Below are 16,364 nucleotides of genomic sequence, written 5' to 3' on the forward strand. Positions count from 1 at the left end.
CCATCTCAGGGCCTTTGCATGTACTGTTTTCTCTACCTGGAACCCGTTGCTCCCATCTTCCTGGCTTGCTCCCGTACTTCTCTACTCAAATGTCACCACGCTGACTGCCTTATTTAAAGAGTACTCTTCACTAATTACCTTTAGCTTGCTTTATCAAACTTACCATGACCTAATTGTCTTCTCTTATTAAAATTAATCTCATGACAAAAGATTTTCTTTTATTTAATGCTGTTTCCTCAGCACCTAGAACAGAATCTTACTTATATTGTTCATTGAGTAGATATTTGCTGAGTGACAGAATGAACCAATTCTTAGCTAAAAATGAAGTGAAGCCCATAACTTTTTCAGGTTATGAGACTAGGCACTAGAGTAAGTTCTTTCCTATTGTATTAGAGTGGGAATAACCTTTAGAGTGCCCAGTTATTCATTTAATCAAGGCATATTCTGCATTTATCTGCAATGTGTTAGATGCATGAAATTAAAAATAAAAAAGAGCAATGCATGCCCTTTACCCTTATGGTGCTCACATTCCAACCCATTTCCTTTTATGATATTTTACCGACTATCCTTCATTCTGATTGTTTTTTTTTCTTTCTACATTCTAATTCTTCCTATCGTTGGTATGTGTGCTACTGAGCTTAAGAAGTAAAGCAAGAAGATGAAATAATTTTATGCTGTCCCAAAAGTCCTTACCCATTAATGGAGATCATGAGGTCAGACACCTTAATGATCATCACTACATATACTGGACAAAATTATCAAACTCATTATGAAAGCAAGAGTAAAACAAATGACCCAGTGACTAGAATGCGTTTTTCTCAGATGCTTCTAAATGACTGTCAGTTACATTGCTCCCTCACAGATTGGGTTCCTCAGGAAGCAGGTTCCAGGATCAAATTTAGAGAGCAGGATATTTAGTAAGATGTGTCCTTGGGATCAACACCTGTGGAAGGCAGAAGAAGGAAGCAGGAATGGAAATAGGGGGAAGGCAAGCTGGGATGTAGGCCCAGTGATAGTCTTAGTCAATCGCACAGGAGCTCTTGAGCTAGAATGTTAGCGTTCTCCTGAGTTGGGCCCAAATGGATAGGACTTGGTACTCCTGCATTGAGTAGGAACTGCCAGTAGAAGAGGGGTGATCTTGAGTGGGGCTACCGAGACAATTTCTTAAGGGAAAGACAGTTAAAGGCTGTCTGCTGAGGACACTCATTTTCATTGAAGAGGATGTGGAGGATAGAAAAGTGGTCTCAGATAATTCCTCAGACATAGGTCATTCTACTTAGTGTTCCACTGCCATGGCTACACCTTGTCCAGGGGTTGGTATACAGGGACAATTTTACCCTCCAGGGGCTATTTGACAATGTCTGAAGACATTTTTTGTTTGTCACAACGGAGGGAGAGGGTTGCTACTGGCATGTAGTAAGTAGAAGCCAAGGGTGTTGCTAAACATCCTAAAATGCATAGGACATATCCCACAACAAAAAAATTATCTGGCCCCAAATGTCAATTGTGCCCAGGTCAAGAAAACCTGCTTTACAGCCTAGTTTGTGGCCTATGAGGTGGCCTTAAATTTGAAACAGATAGGAAATAGCTGACCCAATCAGATGCTCTTTCTTGGAGAGTTTGATTATAATACACAGAGAGAAATGTAGACGGTAGAGAGTTGTGGAAGTGAAAAAGTCAGAGATCTAGAGAAGAAAACAGGAGTATAATGTAGTAGTAGAAGTCATAAAGTAGAGAGGAGAGAGTAGCCATTATACTCTGACAGTCTGAAGTCTATAGCAGCAGAGGCATATACAGAGAGAAGCAAATACCATAGACATCATGGTGACTATTGTTCCCCGTCCTTTCTTATGGTCCCAGGTATCCTTAAAATACCCCTCATCACCTAAGCTTATTCCTCCTGTTCCTTACAGCTTTAGGGAGACATAGCACATAACAAGGCAGTATTTGCAGTAGACTGAAATCAAGATGATTATCATTGTTGATATCTGAAAGTATATTTAAAGAGCCCAAGAGAATGGTTTGTAAACCAGGAAGAGTTCATCTAAGTCTACAGAAAAACAAAAATGCCTTTTGTCCTCAATTCAAAGTTCTAACCAAAAATTATTTTGTAATCCCAAACTGGTTGTGCTCTGAAAATGGAAAACATCCAAATGGAAAAACGAAAGTAATGATTTTTGCCCATAGGGATGTGATTCCCCATTTATGTTGTGCAAAGCTTTATATTTTGAGACAGATGACAAAAAGCTACTCTAGGCCAAACTCACAAATGCCTTTATTTTCTTGGAAGTGTAAAAATATACCTTTCAGACCCAGCATTCCACTAAAATAGTGCCCATGTGCCATGAAACTGATTTAGAATTGTGGTGCTGGTCTCCCTGCCATAGGTCCCCACGAGGCCCAGAGGATTGCCATAATGAGGAAGATGAAATAAGAAATAGGCATTTGTTTCATCTCTGCCATGCCACTGGATTAATATCCATGCAGGTCCGTGATGAAGGAGTGGTTAGTGATCAAACTAATGTCACCACTTAGCTTTAAAGCCAGATTATGTATGGGGTACCAAAGCAGCTTCATAAAATCTGGGAGAGGTTAATGTTATTAATGTCTCGTTTAGATCCCTTTTTCCCCTATGCTCATACCCATCTCCAGCTGCTGTGAGTGTTGGCTGGTATGAGCCCATTGTTCTGGTCTCCAGAAAACCTTTCTCAATAAAATGGGAACTGCCTTGCAGTCCCCTACTCCCCAGAAATCCATAGCCAATAATTGACTCGCATGGGGGAGCAAAATCCCAGCTCCCTTGCCTAAACATGGGGCCAACTCCATGGTACAATGTGTGTTCCAGCCTGTGGGATCAGTCTGAAGTTAGTCTATACCTCCTCACTTGACTTCCTGACCAGCATTCCCTCTACCTTATCCTGCTTCCTTTACTCTCCTTCACATAAGAGCTGCTCTCCTGACAAGTTACTTGTACAGGAACTTTCATCTAGGGTTCTATTTCCACAGAACTTTACCTGAGTCTAGGGTGACCAACCATCCTCGTATGCCTAGGACTGAGGAAGTTTCCTGGGACATGAGAATTTCAGGGCTAAACCCAAGAACATCCCAGAGTAACCAGGACCTGTGGTCATCCTATATAAGGCAGGTAGATATATGGATCCTGAGCTTTCCCTCCAGGGACTTGGGTGATCTGAAAAATAAATTTGGCAGTGTTCTGGTAAAGCAGCTATACAAAAAAGAAAAAAAAAAAAAGAAAGCCTTGAATTAGTATTTGCCAGTTTTGTGGGGTAAACTCCCCCTATGGCTGACTTCAAGCTACCAAAGGTTGGTTTAACAACTGGCTCACAATTCCTCTATATTTGACAATTGGCTCTCTCAAGCCAATATGAGCCAGTTCTGACGTATAAATTCCCACTACAGAAACTGAGAACTTTCCTAAGCTTCCTCACTTGCTCAAATAAATGGACATGTAGAACCAACAATACAAAATTTTGTTACTGAGGATAACCTGAAGCAAATAAATCTAAGGTCTTATTGGAGAATATAAATATGGGCTCAGGGTAATAGAAATAGGTTTTGAGAAAAGAGCATAATTATCATCACTGTGATGGCTTTTTGTGGGCATCTGAATGGCTATCTTTGAATTTATGGAGGTGTTACCAGAATCACTGATAGATTAGATGGCATTTGTCCCAAATTTCCAACACCGAGGATAGCCCGTGACTGAAGAAATTGGCTCAATTATTTTGCCCTGAGATTTTACCCAATAGAGAGCTTTAGGCTGAAAATCATCTCACATCATACCTGCAAACTTCTTGCTGACTTTTATCATGATGGCTTCTTTAAGCCAATCTGAGGCTTTAAATTATTGGCCCACTCACATTTCAAATTCATCCTTCATCTCCCAAGGAGGTAGAATAGATTAGAGTACCATTAAGTAAAATGTCAGCAACTATCAGATGTGCTTAAAGTTTTTCCCCCTAATTTTTTTTATTAAGTGTGTGAGTTGGGGGAGTGGGATGAAGGTTTGGCAACTTTCAAGATGCCAACAGACTTTTTAGCCCATGTAGCAAGGAAACACTATAAACATTTTGGGTTGCTTTAACAAAACAAAGAGTTAACCAGGGATCTGATGAAGGCAGTTCAGATTATAGAGCCTGCAGGACTGATCAGTTCTTTCTTTTTACAGCATCTTATAATCTGAAAACCAGATGATCATTCAATAAAACTCACAGCTTTTAAATTCAGAACAAATAGTAAAAAGGAAATTCGTCTTACAGAGTTCCATAGCCAATCATAAGAGTTTGATATTGCAAGAGGTCACTGAGTTAAAAGCTTGAGAATAAAATTTCTTTTTTTCCTTTATTGCTTTTTTCCACTATAAAAGTAATACATGCTTATTACCAAAACTCTGCAAAAGTAAAAAGAAAGAAAAACATAATGGCTGTTTGCATCTTGATATATATTTTTAGTCTTTTCTTTTTGTGTACCTTTCTGTCATTTCTATTTTATTTTCTAACTAGAGGCCCGGTGCACGAAATTTGTGCACGGGGGAAGGTGTCCCTCAGCCCAGCTTGCACGCTCTCCAATCTGGGACATCCCTCTCACAATCCAGGACTGCTGGCTCCCAACCACTCGCCTGCCTCGGCCTGATTGCTCCTAACCGCTTCTGCCTGCCAGCCTGATCACCCCCTAACCACTCCCCTGCCAGCCTGATCGACGCCTGCTTCCTGGCCAGCCTGATTGCCCCTAACTGTGCTCCCCTGCTGTCCTGGTCACCCCTAACTGCCTTCCCCTGCCAGCCTTGTCACCCTCAACTGCCCTCCCCTGCAGGCCTGGTCACCCCCAACTACCCTCCCCTTCAGGCCTGGTCACCCCCAACTACCCTCCCCTGCAGGCCTGGTCCCCTTCAACTGCCCTCCCCTGCAGGCCTGGGTCCCCCCCAACTGCCCTTCCCTGCAGGCCCGGTTACCCCCAACTGTCTTCCCCTGCAGGCCTGGTCACCCTCCCCCCAACTGCACTCCTCTGCAGGCATGGTCTCCCCCAACTGCCCTCCTCTGCTGGCCTGATTGCCCACAACTGCCCTCCCCTACAGACCTGGTCTCCCTCAACTGCCCTCCTCTGCCAGCCCGGCCACCCATAACTGCCCTCCCTGCTGGCCTGATCACCCACAACTGCCCTCCCCTGCAGGCCTGGTCCCTCCAACTGCCCTCCCCTGCAGGCCTGGGTCCCCCCCAACTGTCCTCTCCTGCAGGCCTGGTCCCCCCCAACTGCCCTCCTCTGCTTACCTGGTATCCCCCAACTGCCCTCCTCTGCCGGCCCGGTCACCCCTAACTGCCCTCCCTGCTTTCCTGATCACCCACAACTGCCCTCCTCTGCCAGCCTGGCCACCCATAACTGCCCTCCCTGTTGGCCTGATCACCCACAATTGCCCTCCCCTGCAGGCCTGGTCCCCCCCAACTGCCCTCCCCTACAGGCCTGGGTCCCCCCCAACTGCCCTCCCTTGCTGGCCTGGTCTCCCCAAACTGCCCTCCTCTGCCAGCCTGGTCACCCCCAACTGCCCCCAACTGCCCTCCACTGCAGGCCATCTTGTGGCAGCCATCTGGTGTCCACATGGGGGCAGCCATCTTTGATCACATGGGGGTGGCCATCTTGTGTCTTGGAGTAATGGTCAATTTGCATATTACTCTTTTATTAGCTAGGATATAGTTGTCATCATTTGTAATTTTGAAGTCAGCTTTTCCCCTTAATATATTACATGGCACAGGAGAATTTTTAAAAAAGGGCTATGTAAAGTTATGAATGCTATTAGTCCTCGCTGAGAAGTAACATAAAATGTGACATTATTTATTGAGTGTCTATTATGTGATAGTCACTATGTTAAATATCGTGCCACTGTGTATTATCAATGTCAGGAGAAAATTTACCTCTTCTTTTGGGTAAAAGACATAATTCATTCTGCAAATGATTTTATTGAACATCTACCAAGTACCAGATACCATGTTAGGTACTAAAGAATGTAACTGTCAACAAGACTAAAAGCATCCTATCCTTATAGAGATTAGGGTCTACCCATTAATTATTCATTTATTCATTAGTTACACAAATAACTATTGAGATCTTATAATGTGCAAAACACTAGACTTTTTGATTAGATTCATGGAAAACATCTTCAGAAAAGGAGACACTACTTATACTGAAAATTAAATGCAAGAGAATGAATGCTACTTTCACGTCTAGTTTGACTATAATACTAAGTTATGCTATTGAGTTGGTAGTAATAATGACAGTAATACTAATGGTAATAGCAAACACTTGCATAGCACTTACTATATGCTGGGCACTGTTCTAAGGGTTTTACATGTATTAACAATTTGATCTACACTATAACCATCTAAAATAATATTACCATATCTCATTGAATGCAAAACCCCATTGGTCATAAGGTGCATTCTAATTACAGGGCTGTTAAAATATGGGGGGGAGGGTGTCTTAAAATTGATGATATGTTACTATTATCCTCATTTTGCAGATGAAGGATAAAGAGATTATCTGAGCCAGTATTTGGACACTGTCATAGCCTGTACTCTTAACCAATTTCTGATACAGCATTGGTGAGATGATACTTGGCTAAGAGGCCTTGAGAGAAAAATTCAGGCTCTGTGCATCAACTTATTATGGCTTAGACCATGAGGAAAAGAAGAGAGAAAAAATCTGTGGCAATGTCAGGTGGACTAGGTAGTTATTGGCGTGGGTGTTTGTTCTTCATGGGTAAGGCAGTGTGAGGTGGGGCTTGGAAATGCAGAAACTGGGTTCCAGTCTCAGATCTATTATATGTGTTATATCATTTTATCTTTCTGCATCTATTTTGTCATCTGTAAAATAAGGGCAGGCCTGGCTGGTATGGCTCAGTGGTTAAGTATTGACCTATGAATCAGGAGGTCATAGTTCGATTCCTGGTCAGGGCACATGCCCCGGTTGGGGGCTCGATCCCCAGTTGGGGGCGTGCAGGAGGCAGCTGATCAATGAATCTCTCTCATCACTAATGTTTCTATCTCTCTCTCCCTCTCCCTTCGTCTCTGAAATCAATAAAAATATATTAAAAAATAAAAATAAAATTAAAATAAGGACAGGCCTGAGTAGTTCAGTGTTTCTCAAACTTAGGCTGCAACCCACAGAAGGAAAACATCGTATATTGTGACATAGCACACGCGCGCACACACGTTTCTCTAACTGAAACCAAAGTGTCAAAACAACACAACCGTACTTGTTCAATGTACTCTGATAATTTCTGGTCCATTCTAGTGGTTGGTTACAAGTCATTAAACTGATTTCAGGATTCACTAATGAACAGTTTGAAAACAACTCATACAGATAAAAGATACTATCTAATTTTCTCTCTAATTAGGCAATTCCACAGCATTGGGGTGGGGGTGGGGGAGAGACTGGAACCCTCAAGAAAAAGAGAGCTAACCCATTTTCCTTAAAAAATTCCTTTATTTTTAATTGGATCATGTTCTTACTACCTTCAAGAGAAGGTTCTTGCCATTAAACCATTTGGCAAATACCAAATCTTTAGAACAAAGATTCCCATACTATGTTCTATGGCATGTTTAGTGAAAAATTATTGGTATGCCTGAAAAAGGCTTTCACAGTCACATAAAATATGGAGAAGAGCTACTGACTCTCTCCCCCTTTAGAGTGCCCATGTAAATTAAAGGCTCCAAGAATTCCAACAGAAAAGAAACTCGCTTACTTTTACATCCCAGTGTTTTTCCAATCTTATTGACCCCAGAACTAATTTTTTCAAGGGAGAGTTAAGATAATACCAAACATTAATAATCTCAGGAACTTGGTTTGGAAATGCTCCTTTAGGGAATTCTAGAACTTGTAAAATGTTACAACTATAAGTTCTTTTTACTGTTACAGAAGGATTTCTACCTTTATCCACATCTATAGTTATCCTTCTTGATGAGAAAAGTAAAATTTCTAACAGAAGCCCAAATAATTGAGAGCATGGCCAGAAAAAATCTTAATATTCTTTTTAAAGGTCTTAAATTCTTGAAAATAACAAAAGATGGACAATTTTCAGACTGATGTGCTAATGCATACTATACTTTCTTGGTCATTGACATATGAAGAGACCAAAACTGTACCTTCCAATTATATACATTCTAATATCTATAATAATAAAAGGGTAAGATGCTAATTAGACCAGACGTCTTCCAGACATCATTCTGGATGTCCTTTCTGACAAAGCTGGGGCTGGGGGGTAGCCAGCCCGGGTCCCAGGTGCCGGAGGGAAGCCGGTGCTGGCAGCGGGGGAAGGAAGGCCTACTCTTGCACGAATTTTCATGCATCGGGCCTCTAGTATGATATAAAATATGTATGTATTACATATATGTATAATATGTATTATATAATAATATTTTTAAATAATAAAAAAGTCACACTGTTAGAATTTCTTTTTTTTTTCTTGGTTTAAGTTGCAGAAGTCAATTAGAAGTGGTAGATTATTAAAGCTAAAATGAAAGGCAAACTAGTGTCTATCAATGGATAAGGGTCATGTTTCACAATGCTTTTCTCTTCTAATTTTCTCTCAGATCTAAGATAAAAGAAATGACTTCCTTAACAAGCAGAGATTGGGCCACCAAGAAGAAACAGTGAATACTTTTCTTTAGTTAAAGGTTGCCTCTCTCTACTGATAAAAAACAAAGACAGATGGTAATGTAATTATCAAAGGGGTGTGTGTGTATGTGTGTGTGTGTGTGTGTGTGTGTGTGTGTGTGCATGTGTGTGTGACACATACACAGAATAGAATGAAAAGAGAGAAAGAATAAAAAGAGAGAAAGACAGTGAGCATATTGTCGGCACAGGGGATGCAGTTAGTAGATCATCTTTATTTTTCCTTTCTTTGTAATTTCTAAACCTCAGAAATAACCCTATTATTATTTCTAGGAACCTGGAAGCAAATAACTAGAGATATATCAACTCAAACTCATTTATTATGAACTCAGTGGTATTGTTTCAAACATATTTTTATTTGCTGAGGGGAAGCTGTTTTTCTTTTATAGAAGCACATTTTAATAGCTGATAAGTGGTTTCAGAGGTGCTATGCCTCAAATATGGTTTTGATGGTGCACCCAATATCTGGTGTCACTTTCTGGAGGTCATTTGGCAATACAGATAAAAAACCTTATCAATGTAAACATCCTTTAATATTGAGGCATTTTTAAATTATTGATTTTAGAGGGAGACAATGAGAGAGAGAGAGAGAGAGAGAGAGAGAGAGAGAGAGAGAGAGAGAGAGAGAAAGAGAAACATTGATGTGAGAGAGAAACTTTGATTAGTTGCCTCCCCTATGTACCCCTACTGGGGATGGAAAAATGTGAGGTATTTATAAAGATGGACAAAAAACGCTAGTCACAATTTTGGCTATACTAGTGAAAAATTTGAAACAAGCTTAACATTGAGTGATTCAGAATTGCCTTGGTAAATCTAGTACAGCCACAAAAGGGACTACTACTCAGCCATTCAAAAAATTACTCTGTCAGGAATATTTAAACACACAAAAATAGTTTATTATAGTTCTAAGGGGGGAACGCTGGACATAAAACTATAATATGTCTTTTAAAAAATCTTTATACAATGTTTTCAAAGAAAAAAATCAGAATCTGAACACACACACACACACACACACACACACACACACACACACACACACCAAGAGAAAGACAGAAAGTTTATAAACCACATTTTTAATAATAATTTTCTTGCCCTGTTTGTACTCTTTGCTTTCCAAAAATTTATTTCAGGGGTATATATTACTTTTGTAATTTTTAAAAGAACAACATTTAAAAAAATCTTTATCTAATCTTCAGTCTCACTTTGCTATTTCTCAACTACCTCTTAAAGCAATTCTCAACTACCTCTTAAAGCAAATTGGTATTTTTTGATATCTGTAAACAGGGCTTTTAAGCATATATTGATACTTCATATGAGTATCCAAGAAATTGGTGATTTCTAGGGCTGGCTCCCTTAAGTGGGTAGATGAGTGTCTTCATGAGTATGCGTTTCTTCAAGCCTGACTTTTCTGGAAGTGGGTACCTGTGTGATATGCTTTGAATGGTGTGCAGATGGCCCCTCAAAGTTCTTTCCTCACAGCTCAGAGATTACAGCTGACTTTCTACTACCAGAGAGCCATTCCTCAGGTTTATGGCTTTTCACCCTATTAAAATGCAAATAACCCAGGAGAAGTATACATTAAACTTTACCGGTCACCTGGGTTAAATAAGTATAACATATCATTTGCTGAGAACAGTTTTAATGGGGAAGACATGGGAATTCAGGTGGGGCATACAGAGAGAATGAAGAATGAATAAATATACATGGTGTCTGAGGAGTAATTAATATTTATAATAGTAATATTTTTTATTTATGGTTTATGAGTCACAAGTATGTTATCATATTTAATCTCAATTAAATAAAATAGAATGGCTGCCACCAAGGAAATTTAAGTAGACTAGAGATTTGGAAAAATACAGATGGCAAAATCAGCAGGGCATGGATTGAAAATCACTGCTCTAGAACATCAATGTGTTCCCATTTTCGCAGTCGGAGTGTCTTGCTCTTTGATGCTCCTTCCTTTAGAGCAGTGCATTTCAACTAATGCGTCACAAGCATTTTTAAAACATGCAATACCTGACTATTTAGCCAGGGGCGCTGACCTCTTTCCCCTTAGATTGTCAAATAAAAAAATGACAACAGCCAACACAACAATAGCCATCCAGTGTAAATGAATCAAAATTATACCTATTTTTTTTGTCAGATTGGCAAAAAATATATTTTTGGGTGTGCTGCAGAACTTCAGTAATTAGTTTATGTGTGTCATTAGATGAAAAATGTTAAAAATCGCTGTTCTAGAGACATTCAGAAAAGCCATAATTCCACTCAACTACACACACTACTTTAACCTGTTTCTTTTATCTTGGCACCTCTGAAGCCTGTGTGATACTGCTCAAATAACAGCTGTATGCAAATAATAAGGTTAGACCCAGACAGAAAATAAGACAACTTCTTGATACATTATTAATATATAGCAAAAAGACGGGACCATTAGGAGAGACACATAAAATCATCTTGTCAAATACTTTAAAATGTTTGCTAGCATGGATCTTTTATTAATGAAATGAAGAAGAATGGACTAGAAAATGTCAATAAAAGAAGTCAGAAGAATGAAGGGAGATAATATAAAATTATTTTCTCCCTATAACATGTAAATCAAGTAAAAGACAGTCTGGTATGGTGTTTAAAAACAGACTCTAATAAATGATCTAACCCTACAACTTAAATAATTAGAAAGAGGGCAACAAGAAAAGCCCAGAGTAAGCAAAAGGAAGGAAATAATAAATATCAGAGCAGAAATACACAACACAGAGAAAAAAACAAACAAACCCCAAAAGATCAATAAAACCAAGATCTGGTTCTTTGAAAGGATAAATAAGACTGATGAACCTCTAGCAAGGCTCACCAAGAAACAGAGAGGACCAAAATAAACAAAATCAGAAATGAAAGAGGTGAAGTAACAACCAACCCCACAGACATACAAAAGATTGTAAAAGAATACTATGAACGACTCTACTCCAACAAACTGGACAACCTAGATGAAATGGACACATTCGTAGAAAAATACAAGTTTCCAAGACTCAATCAGGAAGAATACAAAAACCTCAATAGGCTGATAACTACTGATGAAATTGAAATAGTAATAAAAACCTTCCAGCAAACAAAAGCCCTCGTCTGGACAGCTTTACAGGGGGAGTTTTATTAAACTTACAGAGAAGAACTAAAACCTACACTTCTCAGATTATTCAAAAAAATTCAAGAGGAAGGCTCACTTCCAAGCTCTTTCATGAAGCCAGTATTACCCTAATCCCTAAACCAGATAAAGACACTACAAAGAAAGAGAATTTCAGGCCATTATCTCTGATGAACATAGATGCTAAAATCCTCAAAAAATTCTAGCAAATCGAATCCAGCAATACATTAGAAAGATCATACACCATGACCAAGTGGGATTTATTCCGGGGATGCAAGGCTGGTACAATATCTTTAAATCAATAAATGTGACACATCACATAAGCAAATGGAGAGACAAAAATCACATAATCATATCAATTGATGTGGAAAAAGCATTTGACAAAATCCAACACCCTTTCTTGATAAAAACTCTCAGCAAAGTGGGAATAGAGGGATCATATCTTAACATAATAAAAGCCTTATATGACAAACCTACAGCCAACATCATACTCAATGGGCAAAAACTAAACTCATTTCCCCTAAGAATAGGAACAACACAGGGATGCCCACTTTCACCACTCCTGTTTGACATAGTACTGGAAGTACTAGCCATAGTGATCAGACAAGAAGAAGAAATAAAAGGCATCTAAATTGGAAAAGAAGTAAAACTGTCATTATTCACAGATGGCATGATATTATACATAGAAAACCCTAAAGACTCCATCAAAAAACTACTGGGAGTGGTTCGGGAGAGGTCAATGAGAGAAAAAGGAGACTTATGTAATACTTTAAACAATAAAGAATTTCAATAAAAAATAAATGAAACACTTGGGAAAAAAAATCTTTTCCTAAAAAAACAAACAAAAAAAAAACTACTAGACTTAATAAATGAATTTGGCAATGTAGCAGGATACAAAATTAACACCCCCAAATCTATGGTTTTTCTCTACACCAATAATGAACTACACAGAAAGAGAAACTAATAAAACAATCCCATTTACCATTGCAACAAAAAAAATTAAGATACCTAGGAATAAATTTCACTAAGGAGGTAAAAAACTTGTACTTGGAAAACTACAGGACAGTGAAAAAAGAGATAGAGGAAGACATAAACAAATGGAAGAATATATCGTGTTCATGGATTGGTAGAATCAACATCATTAAAATGTCCATACTACCCAAAGCAATCTATAGATTCAATGCACTCCCCATTAAAATACCAATGGCATATTTCACAGACCTAGAATGAACTCTCCAAAAATTCATATGGAATTAAAAAAAAAAGACCCCGAATAGCTGCAGCAATCCTGAGAAAGAAGAACAAAGTTGGAGGGATCACAATACCAGATATCAAGCTATATTACCAAGCCACAGTTCTCAAAACTGTCTGGTACTGGCACAAGAACGGACATATAGACCAATGGAACAGAACAGAGAACCCAGAAATTGACCCAAATCATTATGCTCAATTAATATTTGACAAAGGAGGCAAGAGCATACAGTGGAGTCAAGACAGTCTCTTCAATAAATGGTGTTGAGGAAATTGGACAGATATATGCAAAAAAAAAAATGAAACTAGAACACCAACTTACACCATACAGAAAGATAAACTCAAAATGGATAAAGGACTTAAACGTAAGATGGGAAACCATAAAAATCTTAGAAGAATCCAAAGGCAGCAAAATATCAGACATATGTCGTAGCAATATCTTTACCAATACAGCTCCTAGGACAATGGAAACTAAGGAGAAAGTAAACAAATGAGACTACATCAAGATAAAAAGCTTCTGCACAGCAAAAGAAACCATCAACAAAACAACAAGAAAGCCCATGGCATGGAAGAACATATTTTCCAATGTTATCTCTGATAAGGGTTTAATCTCCAAAGATTACAGGGAACTCATACAACTTAACAAAAGGGCCATTTAGGCCCGATCCTACCGGGACTGCTGGCTCCCAATCCAGGACTGCTGGCTCCCAACTGCTCGCCTGCCTGCCTTCCTGATTGCCCCTAACTGCTTCTGCCTGACAGCTGATCACCCCCTAACCACTCCCCTGCCAGCCTGATTGATGCCTAACTGCTCCCCTGCCAGCCTGATTGCCCCTAACTGCCCTCCCCTGCAGGCCTGGTTCCCCCCAATTGCTCTCCCCTGCAGGCCTGGGTTCCCCCCAACTTCCCTCCTCTGCCAGCCTGATCACCCCTAACTTCCCTCCCCTGCAGGCTTGATCGCCCCCAACTGCCCTCCCATGCAGGCCTGGTCCCTCCCAACTGCCTTCCCCTGCTGGCCTGAACGCCCACAACTGCCCTCCCTTGCAGGCCTGGTCCCTCCCAAATGCCCTCCCCTGCTGGGCATCTTGTGGTGGCCATCTTGTGTCCACATGGGGGCAGCCATCTTTGACCACACACGGGCATCTTGTATGTTGGAGTGATGGACAATTTGCATATTATTCTTTTATTAGATAGGATGCTCAAAGTCACTAATCATCTGAGAGATGAAAATCAAAACAATAATGAGGTACCATCTCACAACTGTCAAAATGGCTATCATCAACAAATCAACAAATGACAAGTGCTGGCGAGGATGCGGAGAAAAAGGAACCCTCGTGCACTGCTGGTGGGAATGCAGACTGATGCAGCCACTATGGAAAACAGTATGGAGTTTCCTCAAAAAATAAAAAATGGAATTCCCATTTGACTCAGTAATCACACTGCTAGGAATATATCCCAAGAAACCAGAAACACCAATCAGAAAGGATATATGCACCCCTATGTTCATTGCAGCACAATTTACAATAGGTAATATTTGGAAACAGCCTAAGTGCCCATCAACAGATGAGTAGATTAAAAAACGGTGGTACATCTACACAATGGAATACTATGCTGCTGTAACAAAGAAGGAATTCTTACCATTTGCAACAGCATGGGTGGACCTATAGAGCATTGTGCTAAGCAAAATAAGCTCGTTGGAGAAAGATAAATATTACATGATCTCACTCATTTGAGGAATATAATGAACAACATAAACTGATGAACAAAAATATAGCCAGAGACATAGAAGCATCGAACACACCATTCAACCTAAGAGGGAAGGCAGGAGAAGTGGGGGGGGGGGGGCGGTAAGAGATCAACCAAAGGACTTGTATGCATGCATATAAGCATAACCAATGGACATAGATAGTAGGGTGGTGAGGGCATGTGCTGGGGGTGGGAGTAGCGGGGAGAAGTCAATGGGGGAAAAAGGAGACATATGTAATACTTGAACCAATAAAGAATTTTAAAAAACAAAACAAAAACAAACAGATGCTACAGCCCAGCTGGTGTGCCTCAGTGGTTGAGCATCAACCCCATAAACCAGGAGGTCACAGTTCGATTCTAGTCATGGCTGGGTTTCGGGCTTGATCCCCAGTAGGGGGTTTGCAGGAGGCAGCTGATTGATGATTCTCTCTCATCATTTATGTTTCTATCTCTCTCTCTCTCTGAAAACAAACAAACAAAACAAAAACAAAAGAAAAAAACACAACACCAGACTCTGCAGCTGACTTGTTGGGTTTGAATCCTGGCTCTGTCATCTGCTACCTGTGTGACTGAGATTCCCTCATCTTTAAAATGGGTGTAATAATGGTATCTACCTGGCAGATTGTTATAAGGATTAAATCATATTTGTAACATGGCCAGGCACAAAGTAAGTGCCTTAAAATGATGGCTAACACCTCATACATATCCTGGTGTGGCCAGAAGGAACTACACCAAAATGTTATCAGATGGTAACTCCATGTGGTAGCAGTATGGTTTCTTAAATACCAAAAAACTCAACATATATACTTTTGCAATAAGAGAAACTGTAGTGTAAATGAACATTAGTCAGAGGAAAACAGAAGCTTGACAATTTAATGTGGATTTTTATATTGATAAGGTGTTCCAATAGGAAACTTTCAGTTAACTAAGGCTATTCCTCTTAATATTAATTTTTATTAAAAAGAGACTATTTATTAAGGGTATATAAATAATATAATTAATTATAAAAACTGGAGAATATAAAGAATGAATAGAGGTCAAGAATAAAATAGTGATAAGAATAGCTAGGGAAAAGAAACAGGGAGTATTTAATAAGTTATATAGAGATAACGAATTATAGATTCACAGTAACACATATTGGGTTATCATATAATTACATGATAGCATAATTACCAGCTGTATGAAGTGAACTGCTATAAGCAGAACTAAAGACTGAAAAATATTACCCAAGTTAGCACTTGAGAATACATTGTAGGAAACAGTTATGCATTAGCTGAAGACTGGACAAAATGATCTAATTGGTCTTCCTCTTCCTAACCTTCTGAATTCACCCACCAAGTTATCTCTTGGGATGATTTATGCCGCCAGTGCATTTAGCAGAGATGATGGTAATTCAACTCTTATTTCTTAGCCACTGAAAGCTGACAATGACTTACTGGAAAGAAAGTGCTGGGACGCTGGGCCAAAGTCCCTGTGAGCTTCATGCAGCTGCCTGATGCGGTCCTCAACAGCCACCTGGGATGAAGAGGAGACAGATGATGTTCTCGAA

At 39.7% G+C, this 16,364-nt stretch overlaps 1 protein-coding gene across 4 annotated transcripts in view; it reads right to left on the reverse strand.

Moving 5' to 3' along the window:
• DMD (dystrophin) overlaps nucleotides 1–16,364 on the reverse strand; it is a 1,914,059-nt gene that overhangs the window by 234,922 nt on the left and 1,662,773 nt on the right. For all 4 annotated transcript variants that reach the window (XM_054720874.1, XM_028129748.2, XM_054720891.1 and 1 more), the window contains one exon: nucleotides 16,252–16,330. In XM_054720874.1, coding sequence (XP_054576849.1) covers nucleotides 16,252–16,330 — 79 coding nt within the window. The remainder of the gene's footprint in view (nucleotides 1–16,251; nucleotides 16,331–16,364) is intronic.

Source organism: Eptesicus fuscus, chromosome 1 (assembly GCF_027574615.1).
Source record: "Eptesicus fuscus isolate TK198812 chromosome 1, DD_ASM_mEF_20220401, whole genome shotgun sequence".
NCBI classification, from domain to species: domain Eukaryota; kingdom Metazoa; phylum Chordata; class Mammalia; order Chiroptera; family Vespertilionidae; genus Eptesicus; species Eptesicus fuscus.